Source organism: Mus pahari, chromosome 3, assembly GCF_900095145.1.
Source record: "Mus pahari chromosome 3, PAHARI_EIJ_v1.1, whole genome shotgun sequence".
NCBI classification, from domain to species: domain Eukaryota; kingdom Metazoa; phylum Chordata; class Mammalia; order Rodentia; family Muridae; genus Mus; species Mus pahari.
This window is the reverse complement of record NC_034592.1, coordinates 59,758,790-59,783,735: the sequence shown is the minus strand read 5'-3', so window position 1 is coordinate 59,783,735 and position 24,946 is coordinate 59,758,790. Positions and strand designations below refer to the sequence as shown.

The 24,946-nt window shown below is 38.1% G+C and overlaps 1 protein-coding gene across 1 annotated transcript in view; it reads left to right on the top strand.

Annotated features, from left to right (window-relative positions):
• The window catches only part of Chn1 (chimerin 1), a 150,584-nt gene that overhangs the window by 38,058 nt on the left and 87,580 nt on the right, over positions 1-24,946 (top strand). The window contains exons 2-5 of the mRNA XM_021192913.1: positions 9,279-9,317; positions 13,855-13,910; positions 19,333-19,364; positions 22,323-22,436. Coding sequence (XP_021048572.1) covers positions 9,279-9,317; positions 13,855-13,910; positions 19,333-19,364; positions 22,323-22,436 — 241 coding nt within the window. The remainder of the gene's footprint in view (positions 1-9,278; positions 9,318-13,854; positions 13,911-19,332; positions 19,365-22,322; positions 22,437-24,946) is intronic.

The window sequence follows — 24,946 nt, the reverse complement described above, 5'->3', positions numbered from 1 at the left end:
AGACGTTCAGTATCTAGGAATTTAGCAAAGCTCAAATTTAAATGCTTTCTTGCTAGTGTTAAATTATATACTGTTGAAACCCTTTTATTTACTATGAACTGATTTCCAGGAAACTACTTGTAAAGGTTTATTTTCCTGTGACTCTCTCAAGCACTAACAGTAATTCATTTGATATTTATTGTCTGAATGTTCTTGTTCTAAATGCTCACTTTATTACAACAGAGTTTTGTGGTTGTGTCATTATTTTTGCCAGATACTGTAGAGAACAAAGGGGTGACAGTGGGTGGGGCTCACCATCATCCAGATACTGTATAGAACAGAGTGACAGTGGGCAGGGCTCATCATCAGTGCCTTGCCATTTTAGATTAAAACAGTTCATGGAAGAAATGCTTTTTGTTTTTGTTTTTTTTGTCAGTAAATGTTTTTCTTGATTAGACTTACTTTAAAACTGAGATTGAGTCTCCTGTATCCCAGGCCAGTCTTGAATTACCTGTGTATCTGAGATAGGCTTTGAACTTTTGACCTCCTGGATATGCCTTCTGAGTGCTGGCATTATGGTTTATGTGGTGCTGGGGGGTGGAACCCAGACCCTGTGCACACCAGATTCTACCATCAGAGCTACATCTCCAGCTGTAAATATTATTACAGAAGTCAAAATTAATTATTTTAAAATCAGAGGCAACCTGAATAAATATGTTTAAAGTGTTCACGAATCATTAGTGTAAACTTTATTTAAAATTGAATGTTGTCTCTTTTGTTGTTGTTGTTTTTTGTTTTGTTTTTTGAGACAGGGTTTCTCTATGTAGCCCTGGCTGTCCTGGAACTCACTTTGTAGACCAGGCTGGCCTCGAACTCAGAAATCCGCCTGCCTCTGCCTCCCAAGTGCTGGGATTAAAGGTGTGTGCCACCACCGCCTGGTGACATATACAGCCTTATAACAGGAAGTAGAAGATTCCAGAAGAAAAGGCAGCACTTTGCTATGTGTGAGTGCATCAGACAGCTGAGTGCTCTTCCGAACCTCACAGTGGGAGCCTTTGCCAAGCCCCCTGTGGGCTTTGTTAAAGGCCAGTTTGCCTGATCAGTTTCTGTGTTTTCCTTATTATCCAAATAGTTAAATCTGTGCAGTTTTGTTTAAAAATTTAAAATAAATTATTTTATCCCCTTATGGTTAATGATGTCGAGTGTTTTATAGTGGCCATTTATATGTCTTCTGAGAAATACCTATTTAGGACTATCACTTATTTTCAGAATTGAGTCATATGGATTTTTGCTGATGAATTCTTAGAGCTCCTTACATATTCTAAATATGTCGAGTTTGCCTTGTTTTGGGAGACAGAATCTAACCATGTGGTCTAGGCTAGCCCTGACGTCATAATTCTCTTGCCTTAGCTGCCCAGAGTGTTTTGATCATAGACATGAGCCACCATGTTTAGCTTCTGCATGTTAATTCTTTGCCAGGCATATAGTTTATAATGTTTCTTCTGTTCTGTAGACTGTCGCTTATTTCCTTTTTGCTTGTCACCTGCACCTTGCCAGGGCTATGTTTAAAGCTGTTCACGAGTCATATGTTGTCTGGTTCTCGTTCCCAGTTGTGCTCCAATGACGGGAGACTCATGCATTTGTGCTCTTTATCTGGGCAGATGTTCTGATGCAATCAGAGAGATGCCAGAGCTTTTAAGACACCCATGGAGACCATACTGTACTGCTTATTGGCTCTTGATAACTCTATTTCAGTTAGCTACTGCTCTGTGCTAAAGGAACACAGGGTTTCCAATCCTCTTCTGTTCCCTTTAGTTTATTTATATGTGTCTTATCAGGTGGAAGGTCTCTTACCTCACTTTACCCTGTACTCTCAATACATTAAAGAAATAGTGATTTAGAATCATCATTTTCAGAGTGCAACCCAGGGACCCTGGAATTCTCAGAGTTAAAACTATTTTTCATGGTAATTGTAAGACATTTAGCCTTCCTTATTCATATAGTTGAATCTTCTAGCAGCTACATGACATGCTGCACTGTAACCATTGGTATAGATAGGATGTCTAGATGTCTGATAACCAGGATCAACACTAAAATGATTTGCTAAGTGTGAAACCAATTTGTTTTCTTCTTAGTTTTTTGTCTTTTTGAAGTTAGACTTTGACAATTTCTTTCCTGTGTGTAGTGCACTGATTCCATAGTCTACCGTATTTCTCCACCGTTCACTCTCCTCAGTCCCTCCTCCTCTCCCTGCAAGACGTCCTCCCACGTTTCCCAGCTTTTGTTTTTGTGCGGTGACTCACTGAATTCAGGGCCTTAAGCATGAGTATGGGTATGACTGTGTCCACTGGGCCATGGGGACCCACCAGTGCCATGTCACTGAAGACAAGGACTCTCCACTTCCATTCCCCAGCAGCAGCAACTCGTTCTCCAAGAACGATCAGTTCTTTTTGGAAAATCACGTTTTCATAAAAATATGTAATAATCTTATTATCTATCATTATCATGTATAATGATGGGCACATTTTATCATAGCACATGGTAGCAGGCAGAGGACAACTTCTCCCCCCAAACAGGGAATTCTCTGTGTAGCTCTGACTGTCCTAGAATTCTCTCTGTAGATCAGGGTGGCGTTGAACTCAGAAATCCACCTGCCTCTGCCTCCAAGCACTGGGATCAAAGGTGTGCGCTACCACGTCTAGCTAGAAGACAACATTTAGGATTGTGTTCTCTCCTTCCACTGTGAGCTGGGGATCAAACTCAGGGCGTTGTCAGGCTTGCTTGGCCAGTGCTTTACTTGCTGAGTCTGAATTTATTATTTTTAAACAAACTGAAAAATACTACCAGAATTTCTGTTTCAATTTTTTATATGATGAATACCATTACTCATAATTGGAGACCCCTGACTCAAAAGGCTGATATCCAAAATCCAACAGTTTTTGAGTACTGACTGGATGCCAGACATGAAAATTTGCATACCTGATCTCTTGTGATAGGCTGTCATCAAAGCAGATGCTGTAAACATATAAATTTACCTTTAGTTTGTGTGTAAGGTATGTATGAAACATTGTGACATTTGGGTTTAGACTTGTCTCATCCCCAAGACACCTTACTCTGTGTGTGTCAGTGTTCCATGTGTGACAGGATCTGAAATCTGAAGCACTGTGAATATCCCAAGCATTTTGGATAATGGATACTCAACTTAAGTCAACAGATACTAATAACGTTTTAGAATCCAGATTCTGAAGCCAGTAAGATTGACAAGCACTGGTTTATAAGGCTTAAACTATTTTAGGAAACAGACTAACAGAAAGATGGAGTCTTACGCAGTAAAGATATTTCCCAATTTAGTTGTTTAGCTTAATTTCTGGCTGTTTGTCATTTTTGTCAAGTTCAGTCAGTCTTGGTCTGTCTGTGACCCCAACACTTCCACCTCCAGTCCTAGAGATGGAATCCAGAGCTTCATGGGTGCGGGGCAAGTGCTCCTGTACAGAAGGACTCCCTTTGCTTTTGGTGACACTGAGCCTATGCACTATCTTGCCCTTGTTTGTTTGTTTGCTATTATTTGCCAGAATTGAAGTCCAACTTTGCCCTGTTGGTTGATAGCTACTGTATGACTCTGACAGGATAGGTTGCTGTCAGACCATGACTAGGGCCACAGCAGTGATGGCAGGGAATCCCATAACAATGTAATGTGGAGGCAGGCTGAGGCCAGAGATACTTGTAGCATCCACCTTAGGCTGTGTCAGGTCTGTCCCACCTAATAAGCATGGAAGTCCTCGCTGGAGCTCTCAATTACCATTTTCAATTAATATTTCTTTTTACTTAAAATGTTTTATTGTTAATTAAATTTATTTTTTAAGTTAAAATATAATTACATAATTCTTCTTAAAGACCAGTTTTCTTCAGGAGTGTATGCCTCTTATTCCTGGGACTTGATACAGGGCCTTTGTGTGACATACCTTTTAATTTTGAATTTCAGAAATCAATTTTTTTTTTTTTGAGACATGGTCTTTCTGTGTAATCTTGGCTGTCCTGGACCTTGCTCTGTAGACCATGCTGGCCTGGAACTCACAGAGATCCTTCTGCAAGTGCAGGGATCAAAGGTGTGCACCACCACTTCCCAGCCAGAAATTGAGGTGTTATCTTTTTCTTCCTATAAGAGTTTAGGGTCCCCCCAAAATGCTGTCCCTGACTTTAGTAACAATTCTGTAAATGAAGAGGTTGTATAACAGGTTAGAGGGGTTCAACTCTCCCTGAGGCACTGGTAAACATTGTGAAGTCTTAGGATAAAAAGCGGTGGACTCCCCCTTAGCAATGAGGCAATGACTGATGTAGTATAGGACTTCTGACTGGTTGGTATGAAAGGACGGTGGAACTGGAAGCGTATTGTGACTAGCATAAATACATTCTCCATTTACATCCCACTAGGCCTTCTGTCTCTATTGAGATTACATTTTGAATCAGCTTCAATCAAACCTCCAGACCTGCTTATTGGTACTCAAACAGGGGGCCAATGAAAGAAGGCCTGAGTGGTCTTTTCTTGCTTGCCTGTGATCCTTGTTGGTAAGGCTGGCTTAGGTGCTAACAGCAAAAGGAGGGGGGAATGATTGCAGCAGTGCTGACAGCTGGAACAGCAGCTGTTGCAGCAGGAGCTTGACTGAAGAATTCCAGAGAGCAGAAACTGAGGGAGCTAAGGCAGCTGAGAGGAGGAGGGTCACTGAAGAAGATGGGGGTTGTGAAGAGATAAGGATGAGAAGCTATGGACCCTGGTGGCACAGAATTCCAGGGAGCTGCCAAGACATAAGGGCCAAGAGTTTTTACCCAAGACCTACGAGCTAGAACATAAACCTCCGTAGGAGCCAAGAGTCACACTCAGGGCTTGAGAGCCACACCACAGGCCAGTTTCACCTGTCAGTGGTCACTTTGAGTCAGAGAGTGCTGGTTGCTAGCAGGGTCACTAGCAGACGAAGCCTAGAGCAGTAAGCTTCTGACTTTCCTCACTTCTGATTCCAAGTGCAGTGTAGGCATAGTGCTCCCAGATGACTGGCTTTCATGGTCCCTTAGTTCGGGAAAGACCCAACAGCACCCACTGAATTAACTTGCACAGGTGCCATCATGATTTGCTCCATGGAAAGGATACAAAGTAGTTCCACTCAGACAGAGGAAGTACTTGAAGCAGGGGCAGAACAAATACTGAAGTGGAGCTTCTGCTGTCCCCTGTCCTGAGTGAGGACATACTTTTCCTTCATTTTTGTATGACACTTTATAGGGAGTGCTTCCACCCAGAAGAAAAGCTCTTCCTATCTAGTTACTCAGAAACTTTTATGGGACTTTGCTACATAAACATTACCTTGTGGCACCATCCAAAAGCTGCATCCTCAATTTCATTGCTATTCTCTGGGCATCTCAGGGTAAACCCAGATTATTTCCTGGGAGCTAAAGGGAAAAGCCGTATTTCTCAGTGATGTTTGCAATAATTCCGTAAATTGAAGAGGCTATAAAAAAGGTTTGAAGGATCCAACTCTCCTAGGGCACTGGGACAGAGGTTAAGTAAGTATTCATAAGCACTGTGAACTTTAGAAGACTTTGCTTATTTGCAGCCAGGATAGGAAGTGGGGGACACCTCAGTAATTTGGCAAGAGTCGTTTGTGAAGTATAGAACTGGTTGGTGTTATGTCAGTCCTGTGGCTGGTAGAACTGGAAACTACGTTGTGATGGTCATAAATGCAGCCCTTTATTTGCATGCCGCATACCTTCCTACCTCCATATTGAGGCTATTGAGTTCCCTTTTTGAGGCAGCCACATAAGGGACTCAGTCTGGTTTTGTGCTCACTCTCTTTTCTGTCCCATGTGGCATCTTGCACATAGCAGATCACTTTTATGGTTCAGAGTTCAGAATACAACAGGAGGCTGAGCTGTTGACTGGTGGCTAGTGTTGTATCAAGTTGACACAGGCTAGTGTCATTTGAAAGGAGGGACCTCAATTGAGAAAATGCCTCCATAAGATCAGGCTGTAGACAAGCAGGCAGGTTACATTTTTAATTAGTGATTGATGTGGGAAGGCCCAGCCAATATGGTGGTGCCACCCTGGGCTGGTGGGTCTGGTTTCTATAGAAAGTAGCCGAGCAAGCTACTAGGAGCAAGCTACTAGGTGGCACTACTGCATAGCTTCTGCATCAGCTCCTTCTGATTCCTTCCCAGTTTGAACTCCTGTCTTGGTTTCCCTAAATGGACTGTGATTCAGAGTATGTAAGCCAAATAAACCCTTTCTTCCCGTAGTTGCTTTTGGTCATGGTTTCATCACAGTAATAGTAACCCTAAGACATGTACTATGAGCATCAAGATAGTGAATTTATACTCTGATGTGATTACACATCATATTCCTAAAGACTGAATGACAAAATAGCAATGTTTATGTATTGTTAATGCATAGTTAGAAGCGGGATTTTCTTAGTATTGAAAAATGCAAATGAATTATGATTTTTGTCTCATTCAAGCAAAGTTAATATAGTTACTCCCCACAGCATATGTTCATATTGTCAGGTTCAAAGGAAACTCCATTTCCCTAAATCCCCAAAGTCAGTCCAAATATTCAGAAATGATCTCAACCTGGACTATAGGAAGATTTCTAGTGGTTAGAAGAAAGCCATCATTCCTCAGGAACTTGTGAAACTGGTTCCTATTTATCAAAGGAGTCACTTCCCTTACCTCTGGCAGAAGGGACACATGGTAACCTGTGGCTCCTATCAGCCTATCAGAGCCCATGCTGGCCTCCTAGCCCTTCTCATGTCCTCCCCTGACCTCCCCCCACCTCACAGGATCCCCTCCCCACAGCTGGCCTACTCTTCTTGATAAAACTCCCACCCCCAACTCTCCCTGTTTTCTCTGTTCTGATTCCTGCCAGTCTTCTCTCTTGCAGAAAGACCACGTTCAGTCTACTTTTTTCTTTGCTCTGAGTTCTTCTAGATGTCTCCGGTTAGTCTCTCTCACGTCTGCAGAAAAAAACCTTCCCTTAACCGTACCACAGAGCAGTCATGTCATCAGTTTATACACTATGTATGTTTCTATATATCACATTAAGATTTTGTTTCAACCCAAAATTTTATTATCATTTTTAACTTTTATTTTGATATTTTGAGACAGGGTAGTACTCTGTATTGTTGGCTAGCCTAGAACTTGCTGTGCTGACAAGGCTGGCCTGCCTCTGACTCGTGAGTGCTAGGGTTAGAGGTATGTGCTAGCACACCTAGTCTTAATTATCATTTTAAATAATATTTATTTATTTATGTAAGTACTCTATTTGCATTTATACCTGTATTACAGAATAGGGTATCAGATCCCAATTTAGCTGGGGATTGCCAGCTACCATATGGTTGCTGGGAATTGAACCCAGGACCTCTGGAAGAGCAGTCAGTGCCTTTAACCACTAAGTTGTCTCTCCAGCCTTACTAAGTTTTCAAGTTCTCCTAAACTGGATGGTTTCCTAAGCAATTGCTTATTACTTATAGTCAGTCTTCATAATTCACAGGATGTTATTTATAAATTTGCCTCCTTACTAACACATGCTTATAACCCTGAAACAATTCCTTAACATTTTCTAGGTCATTTGTGAGTGTTATTAGAGCAGTGAACATTCGAGCCTTGTGACCTGCCTCTGCCCAGCTGTGGCTACACAGTCCTTGCCTCCTCATTCAGCTTTCCCTTTACAAAGCATTCTTTTGTGGTCTGTTTTGTGGCATTTCTGTTAGTGATGTTTCTGGATAAAATGTCTGTGTCTCCTAGTGTGGTACTGCAGTGCTACGTGGTGGTCCTGCATGTGAGAAGGCTGTGAGATAGCTCAGAGTGAAAGTACGTGTGTCAGATACGAGATTCAGAGCACACATGTTGAGGACTAGATTCAGGGTTAACCAGTCAACAGTTCTATTAAGGACTTCCTAAGAGAAACATTTAAAACAGAGCTATGCTTTGATTGCTTAATGAAAATGTTGTGTCCAAACATCCAGAAACTGATCTCTGTGCTTCTCCTAAGAACTGTGGCTCAGGATTTCTTCTAAATTCAGTGTTGTGGAGATTTTATCCCCTGGAACTATAGCAAAGAAGGAGTGTCAAATGTTATTTGCTCTGTGACCTCATTATTTGTTTATTCATGCATTCTTCTTTTAGCAGGCGTAGTTTAATACTTCTCTGGGTCGCTAAGCAGTTTCTACATGATTCAAGTATTTTCCATTTTATGCCCTAAGTCCAGTGTTGGTAGTTTTGCTGTGTCCCTTTGACACAGTGTTGTGTGATTTATAGTATCACATCATAAACCAAGTGTGATGTTGGATTTTAAAGGTTGAGAATTGAGGACTGAATGTTTTGATTCTATGATCATTTTACTTCAGCGCCAGGTTTAACCTCAATAAACTGTCCAAGATTTTTTTTTGCCTCCTTGGGGACAAGATTTCCTAATGGGTTCTTTTTTGATACTAGCAGAGCCAGGTGATGTAAAGGGCCGCATCTTTCCACATTAGAAATACTCTGTGGGTCCATAGGCTTGCAGAGGCTTTGGCTGGCAAATAACTCCTTAGCTCTCTCCCTGGTCTGTGAGATTTTAGAGCACACTTGGCCGTTGCCTATCTCTTGTTACTTTATCCCATTCCCTTCATGTGCCCGATTTCCATCACTGCCTCCTTAAACTCAAGGGAGTGAAAGAAATAGACTTGAAGAGCAGATGTTCACATCCTGTTCTTTGTTGGTCCCTGGGGACATTCTCTTCCATGGGAGCATTTCTCATTTCCTGGTTTTGATTGTCCGGGACATTTGAGGACTGGGATCTGTTCATTGTACTCTCTTCTCTTCTTGTTGGTAATTAACTAGTTGTACAAGAATTCTGCAAAAGCAATGGGGAAAAACAGAAATATCTGTGAAGGTTAACATTGTGTAGTAAATTGGACTAGAGAGGAAAAATTCCAATGATTTGAGGATTTTTTTTTTTGGTGAAATGAGCATTAAGCCTAAATCAACAGGAGCTTTACTATTATTTGATAGCTATAAGAAATGATTATGGAAAGTAAAAATTTACTGTGATTTTTTTTCATGCTGTGTAAATGAATAGATACCATAACTTTTTAGAATATTTTTTAAAAGTATTTTTAAGAAAATGAGGATCAAGGCTAAAAAAAAATCTTTGAATGTATTTTTAGTGCCTAGCACTAAGATAGAGCACAGTTTATGTACTGAGTGATTTAGTGAGTGAAGCATCTTATTTAAATATAACTATTCAGTAATACTAATTTGATAATTTATTCTTTCAGATACAGATGAATATAGACCTCCTGTTTGGAAATCTTACTGTAAGTATATACATAAATTTAATTATGTGGATTATAGTGTTTTTGTAAGTAATGTAATTATTCACAGTAAAGTTTGGGAGTACCATAAAAGGAATACTTATGGCAAAAAGTGTTTCTACAGAGCTCTGTGTGGCTTAATGTCTGTAGTGCAGCTCATCTGTCTTAGTGTTCAGAATTCCATGCAGTGGAACTTGAGATGACTTGTTGGAACAGCTGATAAAGCTAATGCATGGAGGAACTAAGGCTTCGAGCTGTTTAATTATTCTAATCTTGATTATGTGACAAAAGGAATATATAAATGACAAATGAGGGAGTCTATGTTAGCAGTAAATCAGTAAAAGGAGGTAAAGGAAAAATGATTTTAAAATTGCTTCCTCATATATAAAGGGGAGGGGTGTGTGTGTGACAATTCTGTTGTCAGTTTTTAATTAAGAGTGCATTTAGAATCTTTCTTTATGGCTTAAATCTAGTTATTAAAAAACTTTATATTTCTGTATTACATATATTAAACTTAAGTGGGTGATTTAATGTCAGCTGTTCTGTGTATGATGGAGTTTGGTGGGGACTGTGGAATATACCCCTTTCACAGTGTGATTCTGTAAGAAACTAATCTTTTACTGTAATTCTTTAGAAATATTTTAAGTTACATTTTATTCACTTACCTTGGTGTGTGTGCATGTATGCATGTGTGTCTGTGCACACATATGTGTGTCATGGCATCCATAGAGAGGTCTGTGGACAGTTTGTGGGAGTTGGTTCTTTCCTTGGTGCGAGTTCTCAGGCTGCTGGGCTCGGCCACCCCATGAGCCATCCCACTGGCTCTTAACTGTGAGTCTTTGAGACAGTTACTTTACTCTATGTGTTTAGGTTCAATCGAACTTATAAAAATGCAGGAACTAAAAATCTTAAAAATATAAACTAATAGGGAAACAGAATTGTGTAAAAAAGTCTTATATGTAATAACTGGTAAATGAGTGTGGTGTAGGGACTGAGAAAGTGTTGGAGGGAGTGGATGTGTGGTTTGTAGAGAGCAGCCCAGAACAGCTATTTGTTGTTGTCATGGCCACTGTGGATCTAATGGTGTCACAGCTGAGGTTTAGTTTTTTTTGGTTTTTTGTTTTTAAGAGAGAAACAAGAATTTCCTTTCGATATTGTCATTGAAACAAATTCAAAATTTAAAGCAAACAAACCACATACTAATTTGTGATCTCGGAATTTGATTGTTATTGCTAGGGTCTGAGAATATCATGAATTACCATATAAGCATTGACACTTCTAGCAGGACTGAGAATATATTACTTTCTATAATTGTGTTTCCTGTCATCTTGAATTTAGATAATAACTTTCCACAAATAGTTAATGCCTGCCAATTTTAATTCAGCTAGCTTTTAATTCAAAGAAGCTCTAAACTAAGGGAGAAATGCCAGAATCAATTAGACCTTTTTATTGTGTGTGATTTTAAAATATTTATTTATTTTTGAAGAGAGCTAGCATATGGTCTTGCTATGTAGGTGTGGCTGACTTGATATCATGTAGCTAGCTCAGACTAGAACTTGAACTCATGGTAATGCTCCTGTCTCAGCCTTACAAATTTTGAGTTTATAGGCTTGTGCCACCACATCTGGCTCTTGCCTGTGATTTTTAAATGAAACTTTTCACAGATGTACTGAGTCTAAATTTGCTGTATTTGCTATAAATGTCTAAATATATATATATATATGTATATATATATATGTACATATATATATATACATATATATATATACACATACACACACACACACACACTTTGCATATTGCTTAGAGGGTATTTTATCGAAAAACTTTTCTTCAAGTAATAGAACCATGCCTTTTTGGGCAATTAGAAGTACTAAAAGAAAATGAAAATAATAATATGATTTAATGTTAGGAAAAGCATAGGTAAAAGCTTGGTCGGCTCTGCTGTGTGGTGGTGTTACCCTTCATTCTTACTGGCTCACCCTCCCGTTTGCTTCCTGGATAGGCAGATGCCTACGAATTATAACCACAAACTCTACTCTTGGAGTCACATTTACTTAGGTTCTAATGATAATTTGTTTTTAAATTTTCTTGACAATGGCCTGTCATAATTGGAGTTTTATAGGTGACAGTATTTTCTAGACCACTTTGTTGACAAAGAAGACAGCACATCTTTTAGGAATTACAGACAAATGCAGACATGTAAAGTGCATTTTTACCTTCTCACTATGTTTTCCAGGAAGGAGCACGATGGACAGTTTCACATTGCGTTTGGCTCCTTAGGGTAGGAAGCAAGGCTTTCTGAGTGATGCACACATCCTTACTGTCCGAGTGATGCACACACATCCTTACTGTCCGAGTGATGCACACATCTCACTGTCAGGCTCAGGCTTGATGTCAGTGCTCTTTCTCCCTTCTGCATCTCAGAATTAATTCTCAGATTATTATGTCATATCATCTCCTTAATCTAGATTCACAGAAATACTTTTTGTTTTGTTTTGTTTTGTTTTGTTTTCGAGACAGGGTTTCTCTGTATAGCCTTGGCTGTCCTGGTACTCACTCTGTAGACCAGGCTGGCCTCGAACTCAGAAATCCACCTGCCTCTGCCCCCCGAGTGCTGGGATTAAAGGTGTGCGCGCCACTATGCCCAGCACAGAAATACTTTTGATGAACTAACTCAGTGAAATAAGATGTTTAGAACTTTTTAAAATATACCAGCTCAGGAATATTTGTAGTCATGAGGAAAAAATCCTAGGAAAACATTTGTATCAGAATTTCAGACATTTCTGAGGAAGTGTTTGTTTGTTTTTAATATTAAAGAGTAAAATTATAGATTCTCAGTTGTTTTTTAAAATATTTTTGTTTCTTTTATTTTTTTGAGCTTATAATTACATCATTCTCTTTTCCCTTTATTCCCCAAATCCTCGTGTATACCTTCCTTGCTTGCTTTCAAATTCATAACCCATTTTTTTCACTAATGGTTGTTCCATACACACATGTATGTAATATTTATCCATTTGTATTACTGAGCATATGAATACGCCCTGCTGAGTTTGTGGCGTGTTACTTGTGTGGATGTTTCAGGGCTGACCACGTGGGGTTGATAGCCATTTGGTGGGCTCTTCCCTGGGGAAGGCTGCTCCCTGCCTACTCTCATCATCCCTTAGTGCTTATACTCAGTTCCCTGCACATCATAGCATTATCCAAGTACTGTGCCCTAGTGATGACCTCACAATGATATTACCGACTAGAGTGAATTGCACATATTAATAACCATTATAACATAATATTCTTTGATACATTTACTGTCAACCAAGGATTATTGTAAATGTTTTACATGTAGTAAGTAGCACTGATGTACTAGTACATGTAGTAGTAGAACTGATGTGTTCTATATTCTAATTATATATGTGCACATATTGTCTTAATTATTTATATTCATATATGTTCCTATGATATATGTGAATACAATGGCCAGAGATGAGGCCTATAAAATGGTACCTCATTCAAATGCATTGTCTGAAGTGTCAGATGTCTGGGTAGTTTGATGATGTTGACAAACTATGTAAGTATTTAACTCCATTATCAATTTAAGTTCCTTTACCTATGATTGTACATTTAGAATTAGAAAAAAACAATCTGAAGGATTTCAAACGTATTTACATGCTGCTTATGATAAATACCAATCTTATTTATCCTCATTTTAAATTTAAAACCTGATGTAAGGCTGGAAAAGGTCATGTTATCAGTTCAAATATTGTTGATCAATTTTTAGATACCATAAACATTATCTTCCTTTGGTAAGGTGTTTCAGTATTGAATTCTTTCTTTTCCTGAATTTGTCCAAACTGAGTAAGTTCTAGTAACTCAGTCTCTGATGTTTTGTTTTTAAGGGAGATTAGATTTGAAAATAGATATTTGCAAAATAAATAAGGGAGAAAAACAGTGTATGTTAACTCTGCCTTATAACTCCTGATTTCAGTTCCATGTTTGATAATAATGGACTTTAAGAAATGTTTATATTAGGAAAAACAAAGAATGGATTATAGAGAGGAGTATAAAAAATTACAGCCCCAATTTGTTCTAGAATAGTGGTTCCCAACCTTTCTAATGGTAGGCACTTTAATACAGTGCCTCATGTTGTGGTGACCCCAACCATATAATTATTTTTGTTCCTATTTTATAACTGTTGTTTTGCTACTGTTACGAGTGAAGTAATGTAAATATCTCTGTTTTCTGATGGTTTTAGGAAATCCCAGTGAAAAGGTTCTTTAATCCCCAAATGGGTTATGACCAACAAGTTGAGAAACATCATTCTAGAAGATATTTGTGTGGATTATGATATTTCTGCTTTTGTTCTCTTAAAATTTGGTAACTTTACTTTGGTTGACAGTCTTTGTTTTGTCATGACAAATTTTTATTTAGCAGGAAATAGGACTGCAGCAGTTTTCTTATGATTAAAAAAGTAAGCAGTTTCTCGTAATATGTTTCTAAATTCTGTGTAAGGGAAAGTGACCCTTTCATGTCTCCCTTATTGTAGTATACCAGCTGCAGCAGGAAGCCCCTCACCCTCGAAGGGTTACCTGCACTTGTGAGGTGAGTATGATGGAGTGCTTACAACCCTTTGCTTCTTCTCTCCCAAGAGCTGACATCCTTGGAGGCTTGTTTGTGGGTGTAAACATTTTCTCTAGGTCACAGCATAATGTTGTGATGAATTGTAGTTTCATTGGCTAGATGTATGCTGTTTAGAACATTATATATAACATGTTTTTATAGTTTAAATTATATCATTTTCTTTAACTAATTATAGATTATTTTTACACTTAAAATGTTGTATTACTTATTCAGATAATGAATTTGAAAGTATCATTGTAGCATTATTAAATTATTTCTTCTATTAAAAGAAAGATTTAAATCATGATTTTAAAAAGGAACAAAAATTGAGTCAAGGCATGTGGCCTTTAATCCCATTACACAGGAGGGAGAGGTAGGCACATCTCTGAGTTCCAGGGTTTTACACACACACACATACACACACACACACACACACACACACACACACACACACACACTATGGAAATGGGGGAATATGAACAAATAACATGGATAATGATGAAGGAAAGTTATTTTGTATAACACATAAAAAGATGCAATAAAACTCCATAAAAATACCCAAATGAGAGCTCACAAAACATGACGTCTATTTTGTGTTGGCCAACAACTCCTGAGCATGGTACCTGCCTTTGAGTATGGTTGATACACTGAGTGACACTCCACTGGAGAGAACTAATTTCCGTTTGCCAACAGTATCAATTGCAATAGCTTCTTGGTTGTGTCTGCTTTTCCTTCTTAGTGCTGGGATCTTGTCTGGTTTGGACTTGTGCTAGCCGTAGGTATGCTGTCATAGTCTCTGTGAGTTTATATGTGTATCAGCCCTGTTGTGTCTGAGAAACACTGTTTCCCTGGAGTCATCCATACCCCTGGCTCTTAAAGAGTCTTTCTGCCTCCTCTTCTGAATAGATCTCTGCATCTTGGGCAGGAATTTGATGACAACATCCTATTTAGGATTGAGTGCTCTGAAGTCTCACATTCTCTGTACGTTGTTCAGTTATGGGTCTCTGTGTTAATTTCCGTCTACTGCACAAAGAAGTGTCTCTGTTGAGGATTTAGTGAGTCACTGATCTTTAGCTATAGAAATGTGCCATTAAGTGTGATTTTATTGCTAAATACCTTTAGTAGCATAATATGTGGATGTCAGCTTTTAATCTGTAGATTTGTGTGTTTATCTAAATAATCACAGAGGTTAAATAACTAGTAAGGGATCTAGGGGTAGGGGAATAGAACATAGTGTTACAAAGAGATAAGGGAACTAGAGTAGGATGAATTGAGGAGGATGGGAGAGCAGGGTAAAGGAGGGAATTTGGGAAGGGACAACTAATTCTGAAGACTTTTGAAAAGCTGTATGGAAACTTACTACTGAAAATGCTTTCTAAAATGTATGCATATGGGAAAGAAATGTAAATGGAATCACAATAAAAGGCGGGGGAGACAATTCTTCAAAAAGACATTTTATGCTATCCAGAAAAACTTTCAGTGCCAAGAATGGACTACCTCTTGTTGGGTCATTGGCCAAAGGAATTCTGTAAACCCTCCCAGACATCACAGGCTATTGCCACAGCTGTTGTTTCCCCTTTACGACCTGATGATAAGGCCCTCTTGCTGAAGAGTCCACTTGTTTATATCATCAAACATGGAGAACTTGAGCTGGTTGGTACCTAACTATAATTTTCACCTACTGATTAATGTTCATGGTACTAGAAGGTGTTTTGGATGCTACAGGAGGAGGAAAGTACTCATCGCTATTACCTTTTATTCTACAACAGTGACCTGTCAGTAAGGTATGATGGTGCACCAGTGGTACAACATACATTATAGGAGTAACCAACCACTTAAAATTTTTTGAATTCAATTTCACTCCATGATATAGAACCCATGTCTGATCCTGCTAATGTGACCTAAGACTAGACATTTATATTTTTATTCCTTCAATTAATCAGCCAGTATTCTCTGAATGGTTATTTTCTGTTAGATCCTCAGAATTTAAATCAATATCTCTTTTCTGGAAGAGCTTAGAGTCTTCATAGGGAATGGAGTAGATTAACCAGTAGAAAGAGTGGTAGCAATTTCATGTCATCGGGCTTTGTGGTGTGTGTTTGTTTGTTTGTTCTCCTCCCACTTGTACGGAACTTGTGGTAGAATGCCAAGAGATACCAGAGATCTACGTAGGTGAAAAATAATTTAAAATAATCTTATGTACTAAGTGCAGAGCTTAGACCCTATCTTTGTAGCTACAGAAGTAAAAATATTTTCAGCAGAAAAACATTAGGTTTTGATCACTTGGCTGCAGTGTAGAAGCCGGATTAGGAAGGAAGATTAACCTTTGGAGGCAAAATGTCTGGTTTAGGAGATTGCTGTAGTACTTCTAAGGATAAGTGAAAGGACCTTAAGATACTGGTTCTGAGAATAGCCAAGAAGGGGCAGACAGAGGAATCTCTTAACGCAGCAGAATACATGCAGTTTGATGGACAAGTGTGAGGGAAAAGTGACTGTAGGGAACCAGTCATCTCTTGATTTATCTACTTCGTCTGATTCTCAGGAAACAGATTTTTCTTTTCCTTCAAGAACAATTATATGTTTTAAAAAACTTAATAAAAAGCATATGAATGCTTAAATAAGCATAAATTATTTCTACTGCTGTATAACATTTAAATTTCTAACTTGATACATTTTAAGTCAACTAATTGCAGATTGTTAATCATTTTTATATTATTGACTAGTCTTTTAATTTGATTATCTGAGTAATGTTTGTAACTTTGAAATACTACTTAATATCTTAGATAACCCTAAAAGATCTAGAGTTGTTTTATTTATTTATTTATTTTAAAGAAAACCTTTCCTACTTCCTTAGATTCAAAGATGTGCAGTGAGTTTTATGAGCTGAGAAATTGTTGGAACAAAGACCAACTCAGACGGGTTTTATACTGGAAGATAAATAACTCAGCTGCAGATGCAGCAGAAATAAAGTTTCCCAAAGCTTATTATTTAAGAATAATTCTTAGGAACATGTAGAATCATGATTCCCATGAGAAAACAAAAACATGCTGAAACCAATTTAATTAATAAGATAGAGGTCAACTAGCAGAAGTTTGTCATCATGTAAAAAAGGAGAATATATATCAGAAAGAAAACCTTGTCACTTGTTTGTAGCATGAATTTGGGAAAGAAATGTAGTATGTTGTTAGCATAATTCTACAAATGGGAGAATTTAGAGATGCCTCAGAGATTAGGTATATACTGGGCTAGGTTAAGGTGCGCTTTTGAGCATGCATGGTATTGTCACTGAAACAGATTTCCTGCTCTGCTGGCAATAAGTATTTCAAATTTGTTAGAAGCAGTACTAGATCTGGAGGATCAGGGAATAGGAAATCCAGACTTGGCAACTAGGCTTATTGCAGAATCACAGATCACTCGGCAGGCTTTGAAGTTGCTTTGGGAAGTGTCATTCAACCTGAATCAAGTGTGACATCATCAAATAGGGAGAAGGAGGGCCTTGTTGGCTGTGCATAAGATCCCAGTATTAACTTGCTCTCTACCTCTTGAGCAGGCAATATCTTGAATAACAAATCTGGCTTCCCTGTACTCAGTTTCTTCCTGGTCTTTACAGCCCAGCAGCCCTGCTGTTTGGTACTCCTCCAAAGGAAGTGAAGGAAGACACAGCTGTACTCTCAATGTTTATTGTCACAATGGCCAGGAGAATCTAGTCAGTGAATGAGTGGGTAAAGAGAACATATGTATATACATGATGAATACTGTAGTTCATGATAATACAGTCTTTAAAAGAAGCAAGTCCTATTTGTATTATTGTGGATGAACCTGGGGGATATTTTAGTAAGTGAAATAAGGGAGGCCCAGAAAGTCAAAAACTTACAGTCTAACTCTTTAGAATATAAAACGTTCAGTTCAGGAACAAGTTCAGTTAAGGTGTAGATAGTAGTTATTTGATGTTGGGGTGGTTGGTGACTGGAAAGGTGTTGGCTAATGAATACAACATTTCCATTAAAACAGGAATACTTCAAGAGTACAGATTTTAAGTCTCTGAGGTAGTGCATGTTAATTATGTTAGTCATTCCATAATAAACACATATCAGTACATGATGTTATAAATCATAATACACACAGATGTTAATTATACAATATATATGTTTTCATCAATTAAAACTTTACCATGAAAAGCAAGTTAAAAACTGGAAATGATAAAATTCTTTTACAAAGTCAGAGTAGAATCATTCTTACCTTATTGTGGAGAGTAAATGATCTTTAAATGTAATTAAAACATAGAAAATAGCAGGATTCCCTCGAACCTAGATTACCTCATAGGAATAGGCCTTTCCATTGCTGTGATCCTGAGCTAGGTTGTTGTTCAGGAACCAACTTAAATATCACCTCAGAATGGTCTTTTCTGACCACCAACTTATAGCTAACACATTAGTCTCCTATTACTGCCTTTAGACCACTTACTACTCCTTTATTTTCAGGTGTTCTTATCATTTAAAAGACAGACAACAACAAAACCAGTATTATTGTGTGTTTCTCATCCTTACAATGTATTTTCAAAATAGGATAATTTTGGTTTTAATTCAGTGATATGTCCTCTGCACATAAAAAAATAGATAAGGCCAAGATGGCTCAGAAGGATAAAGGCACCTGTGGCCAAGCCTGATGACCGACCTGAGTTCAATTCCTAACACCTACATGGTAGAAGGAGAGAACCACCTGCTGCAGGTTGTCCTCTTGACTTCCACTTCTCATGATGGGGCATGGGTACCCCTCCCATATCCACAAACACACAAATAATAGAAACAATTTTCTTTAAAAAAATGTTTTCTCTTCAGGATTTCTTGAAGGAATTGGGCAGATCTCCTCTATCTTCCTATTTGTCCAGTAGGAATCCATCAGAATCTATGCTTGTAGATGAGTTGCATGCTATGAAATGCTGTAGGAGGAGAAACTGTCAGGAGGAGACCTGGTGGCAAGCAGAAGGTGATGCTATGTTAAGATGTCTGTAACAAAATGGAGAATGTAGAAGACCAGGAAGGAAGAGGACTGGGGACAGTGGGAAAGAGCCACAGTCTGGTGTGACCCTGTTGAGCACTAAGTTCTATTGATATTTTACTTTTTGAATAATGTGATTAACTATCTTTTCTAGTTCATTACTACCTAGAAACAAAACATAGTTCAACTGTTGATGCACGTAGCATGGGTACATCAGAAACAGATTTAGGAAAAAGAAATAATAAATCCAATTAATTAATAAACAGAATCCATCTTCTGCCCATTAAAAATGTTATGCAGATTCTTTTTCTTGGTATGTGCTTTAGTTTATCATATAAAAACAGTGTTGTTATATTTTGCACATTTTAATTTTCACAAATATTCATTGTTTTTCCTTTTCCTGTAGGTAGAAAACAGACCAAAGTATTATGGAAGAGAGTAAGTATGGATTATCAGAAAGTATCTCATAGATTGTCATATGTAAAAGATACAAGTAAATGCATGGTTTTGGTAAAAACACAGGATGAGAGAAATATTCTAGTTTGGTGGAATTGAATTCTCTTTCTTTGATTACAGGTATAATCCTGAGTAGTCTAAATAGGAAAATAAAGACAAGTATAAAAAGAAAATACCGTGATAAACAAATGTGCAATAATGCTAAAGAAGCAAGCCATATAAATACATACTCCTAGATGGATCTCAAGAAAGTGTATATAGTTATGTACTAAATGCAATAAAACATACCTATAGTCTCAGTGGGTATGGACAGTTTATTTTATATTGTACCCCTTTCTAGTTGTCTATATTATGTAGTATCAGCCCAGAAAAGAAGTGATTTGTGTTATTCAGAGACATGTCAAAATTTTTATATACTACCTTCTGAAGATGTTTTCCTAATTTTATTTTAATTTTTAATGTACATTGGTGTTTGCCTGCATGTACATCTGTGTGAGGGTGTCGGAGCACCTGGAAGTGGAATTATAAGCTGCATATTGGTGCTTGGGATTGAACCCAGGCCCTCTGAAAGAGCAGCTCTTAACCACTAAGCCATCTCTCTAGCACCCTTCCTAACATAATTTATGTAAAGGAATAGATCACTATGAAGGCCAGCTTCCTTTTGTGTAAAATCATAGGCATGCGCCAATCCGTCAGTCACCTCTCAGGTTTACAGCCCTCTTGTCCATACAGGCTTGTAGTTTGAGTTTCCCACTTTATGTCAATAATGAGCATTATAATATTTTCTTAAATTGCCTTTTGGTTTTAGTTCTACAGTTGGGCAACAAACTATAAAAAAAAATATTCCAAATGCTGTTTAGTGTTTAAGGTCTTAACTTTTCTGATTATTGAGAATAGAAATATAGCACTTTGAAGAAAAGAATAAAAATCTATATAAAAGAATATAATCCATATCACTCCCCAGATAAAAACTTTTCTTTTTCATTGGAATAATATCAGATAACAATGTATATAGCAAATATTTCTAAATTACTTAAAATTCCAGGTGTGGGCCAGGTGGTGGTGGCACACACCTTTAATTTCAGCACTCAGGAGGCAGAGGCAGGAGGGTCCCTGTGATTTCAAGGTTATCCTGATCTACAGAACAAATTCACGCACGCACACGTGCTAATAGTAATTTTGAGAAGCCTCTTCCTGTACAATTTTAAAGGGATACAATTATTGGATCAACTGGTACGAATCATTTTAAGGGTTTTTAAATTTCATTGTTAGAATGTCTTTCAAAATTTGAGTTTTATTGCTTTAAGATGATTGATCTTCATTTTAAACAGGTAGCACATTTTGCCAAGTTTATTCACTGATGGCACATATACTAATCTAATGAGGGTGTCACATCAGGGGTGGGTTACAATTTTGCTTGCACCAGATTCAGTGTATTGCCTGTGGACCTAGTTCTAAACAATGAAGAAATTCATAGAAATGAAAAATTTAGGAGACCAACTAGAGCATTTCTGATTGATGTGATTTAAACATTATTGCCATGCAGAGACTGGGCCATACCCACAAGGAAAAACTTCAGAGAGTTACCAGTTACCCCAAGCAAAATTCCTGGGTTATTAAGGTACCCATAAAGGGCCTTTAAATTTTATTACAAAGTCAAGTGACTCTTGTCCTTTTGCACTGTGGAAGCCGCAAGCAATGCTTCTTTTAAGCAGTGAGGCAGCAGTGATGAGAGAGACTATCTCCGTGCTCTTCTGTGATATCTGAGCCTTTGAGAGCAGTTGAACAGACAGATCACAGCATGGTTGATGTAGTGCAAACAAGGGCATCACAGGAGAAGTAGTAACTACCCAGTGAATTGTCTGAGTTTGTATATTAATATTTTATTATTTATTTACTTTTTAGTAATTTAAAATGCCCTTCGGGACATTGTGGGCCATTTAGGGGAGAAATGATTTTTAGGAAATATGATTTGTCCCTTAGGAGAGTGAATGGGAGATAAGCTAGTTTGTAATAAAATTTGTGTGTGGTATAGTATCACCTTAAGTCTCCTCTTTAGGTGAAACTGTCTCCCTGGGAAGGAGTTTGCTAGGACTTAGGTCCTTTTGGATGGTTTGTCTTTATGTAGATAAGGAGAGCTCAGAGAAAGACGTGCTTTCAGATGAGATAACACACTAAAGCAGCTCATTTCAGATGGCATGGCCCATATTCCTTGATAGTGTTTGAGTTCCTAAAAGAATTTGGTGTGTGAGTTTACAAATTGCAAATCATCATCCAGGTCTAAATGATTCCATGTTTTAGCTATTTGCCACCACTGCTATTTGTATTTTCTTAGTGTTTTTTATCAGGTTGTTGGAAATGAATCTTTGCATAAAGGATTTATTTATTATTTGTGTTTATTCTTCCTTCTTTCCTTTGTTAATGAAAGATAGATTTGGACAGGAAGTGAAGGCCAGTGCTGCACCGTCTGCTTGTGGTCTGGATATTGAGTGAAGCACATTAATGCACATCACTGGGTGATCATGATAATTAAAGACACAGGGCCCTGGAAAGTTGCCAGCATGGACTTCCAGCCAGAAATTTGGATTACAGCACCAACTGGGAAGAAGAAATGAGATAAATTTCTGTGTAGTATTCTTTAGCAAGCCTATATGGTCACATGGCCACATGAGAAAGGCCACATGGGTGAGGTGGAGGGTTTTGCCTTAGATGGATATGGGTTTTGCTTCTGGCCTGGGAAGTAGACTCAGTGGCCATTTTGGTGCTGTTCTTATCACAGAGAAGCTAGCCAGGAGCCAAGCCAAGAGACACAAGCACAGTTAAATCTGAGTGCTTTTCCTTGCTCTGTGGCTGAGAAGAACAGGTGAGGCCAGGGAGTACTTGTCCTGTTATATTGAAAAACATGAGAAGCTGTGTCTCTGAACTGGCTTTGTTCTGTAGGTATCATGGCATGATCTCTAGAGAAGAGACTGACCAGCTCCTGAGTGTGGCTGAGGGGAGCTACCTTATCCGTGAGAGCCAGCGGCAGCCAGGAACGTACACTTTGGCTTTAAGGTCGGTCATAGACATGCAATTATAACTGTACAGTATTTTAAACCCTCTTAATAGAGGGCTTTCAAATTTAAAGACATCCAGCATGTAATTCAATTGGTTCTTGTTTTCTTGTGGTCTAATTACCATTTTAACAGCTTTGAGAACTTAAAAAAATTCCCATGAATGGTAACCCTCGGTGATTAAGGATTCAGATGTTTGTCAGTTCCTTGCTCTCCGTCTTGCTTTGTCAGCTTCCCTCTATTTCTTGAATAAAGAAAGATACTAAATATTCTTTGTAACTAATGAACCTGAAGCCAATGCCATTTCTTAAGTAAAATTTTGGTTGAAATAGCTTTTCTTGAGAGCTCTTGGCTCTTCTTTACAATTCAACTTCACATAATGTTTTGGCTGTTCTTAGCTGACAGTGTAGTTCCTAGAAACAAGTATTTCCGTTAGCACTGCATTCAAACCAATTGTAAGAATGGAAATAGTAGTATACCTGTCCACTGGGCTTACCCTGTGTCAGGCTTCTAAGTGCACTTAATCTTTAAGACAACTCTATATTATTATCATCATTATTATTACCCTTTTTAATTTACAGTTGAAAAAACAGAGGGCCTGAAGGAAGTTGATTAACATGGCTAACCAAGGTCACACATATAATAAGTTATACTAGTATTTTAAGCCAGTGAGGCTTAGAGTGTGCTTTAAACACCGTGCTTCTGCCTGTCCGAAGGCTTAAAATAATTTGTTGTCTTTGTTCATCTCCTCATGGGTTAAATCACACTGGTCTCAACTTTGAAAAGACTAAAAAGCAGCTTCAACTTCCAAAGGAAGTGGTGAAGAAATGATAGAAGACAGAGAGCATAGAACGCTGTCAGTGCTTAAGAGAGCTAGCCTTACTCCTTCTCCACTTCTTCTGTCTCTGTGAGGGAACACGGAATCCATTCTCGGCCATAAATGAGTATCAGTTAACCTTCCTTATAATCCGACTGACCGAGTTCAGTGCCATTTCACAGTGAGTTCTGAGGCCATTGTATTCTGGGAAAGGATCACAGTATTTGTAGAACTTTGCCTTTGTTACACATTACGATGTATACATCCCTCTTCAATTACTTAGCTGAGTTGCTCATTAATTTTAATTGTGGTATATAGGGAAAAATATCTACTTTTGTAACTCAAATATTTTTATTTTACTATGAATTTTACTAGGAGACTGAATTTGGGAAAGTCACAGAATTATCTGAAGTTGCTTTTGCCAGCTTTTGGTTTTGTTTCTGCTTTTGGGGGGCCTCAGACACAAGGCCTATGTGTGTTGGAGACATCATTCAGCTCTATCCCCAATCCTTAAAGTCGGTTTATTTGTCTTTCTATTCCTTTAACTTTCTACCAGAATCCTGCCTTTCCCATTTGTGGCAGTCATGTGATTGTCTAGGGTAAGTGAGCCTTGAGTAACAGACAGTGGACCTGAGTAACAAGTGGACCTGCTCCCTTGACTGCAGTTTTCTTACTCTCCCAAGATCTTGTGCATATTCTAAGACTAGAGTAGCTTGAGTTCAGGCTCACCTCTTGTCTTTGGGTGCTGTCATAGTGGAGTTCTCCCTTCTTCAGCCATCAGAGTTCAGCGCTGTGGAGTTAGTGTGGAGTAAAGTAACCCTGACTGCTCAGGCTCTTCCTCCTTCTCGCTTTCCTGACCTGTCGTTCTGCTCACTTCCTGTCCACCTGGCACAGCAAATTGAGGTTAGAGAATAGGTCAGCATCAGTTTGAAGAAGTGTTTTCCATGTATAGGTCTGTGAGAAACTATAGTCTATCATTTGTTACTGAAAAATCACCACAGGGTTGTTAACTGGAAAGAAATATGGAGAAAAGAAAGCTGCAGGTGAAGGTAGTAAGAGGAATTTATGAGTGTGTGTTGTGAATAATGTATGCATCAAAATGTAACTAACAGTTCTTCCACTTTAATCTAGATGTGTGGCAGGAGAATGCTAAGAAGAATACGAAATAGAAGTTTCCTTAAAGTGTGTAAATTTATCATGATAATCTCATATTCCCAGTTCAGCTCATAATTCTCCCAGTTCACATCAGTTTTTGTTTTTAACATGATGTACAGTCCATTTGTGGTAAACAGCTTGTCTAGTTCATAGCCATCTGTGTTCATTGTGCATTTGTTGTGTTGGCCAATGGCTCTCTATAAAGGAATAAATTTTGAACCTCGGGGTCCTAAGTAGATGCAACAAGATCAATATGTCCAATTCCAAGCTTATCACTTTTCTTTCAAGTATCCTATATTATCTCCATTCCCCTTACTAGCTGTTAATACTGGTTGTGTTTTTTTCCTCAGGTTTTTGGCCCTTGTAGCATTCATTTAGAGCTCCCCCTTCCCTTACAGTCCACACTAAATCTTATATATATATATATATATATATATATATTGTTGTTAAAAATAAGTTTATTTTTAATATAAAGTTGAAATTTTTGGTTTTATAATTTTCCTTTAGTTTTCTAAATCCATTTTTTCTATTTCTTAATA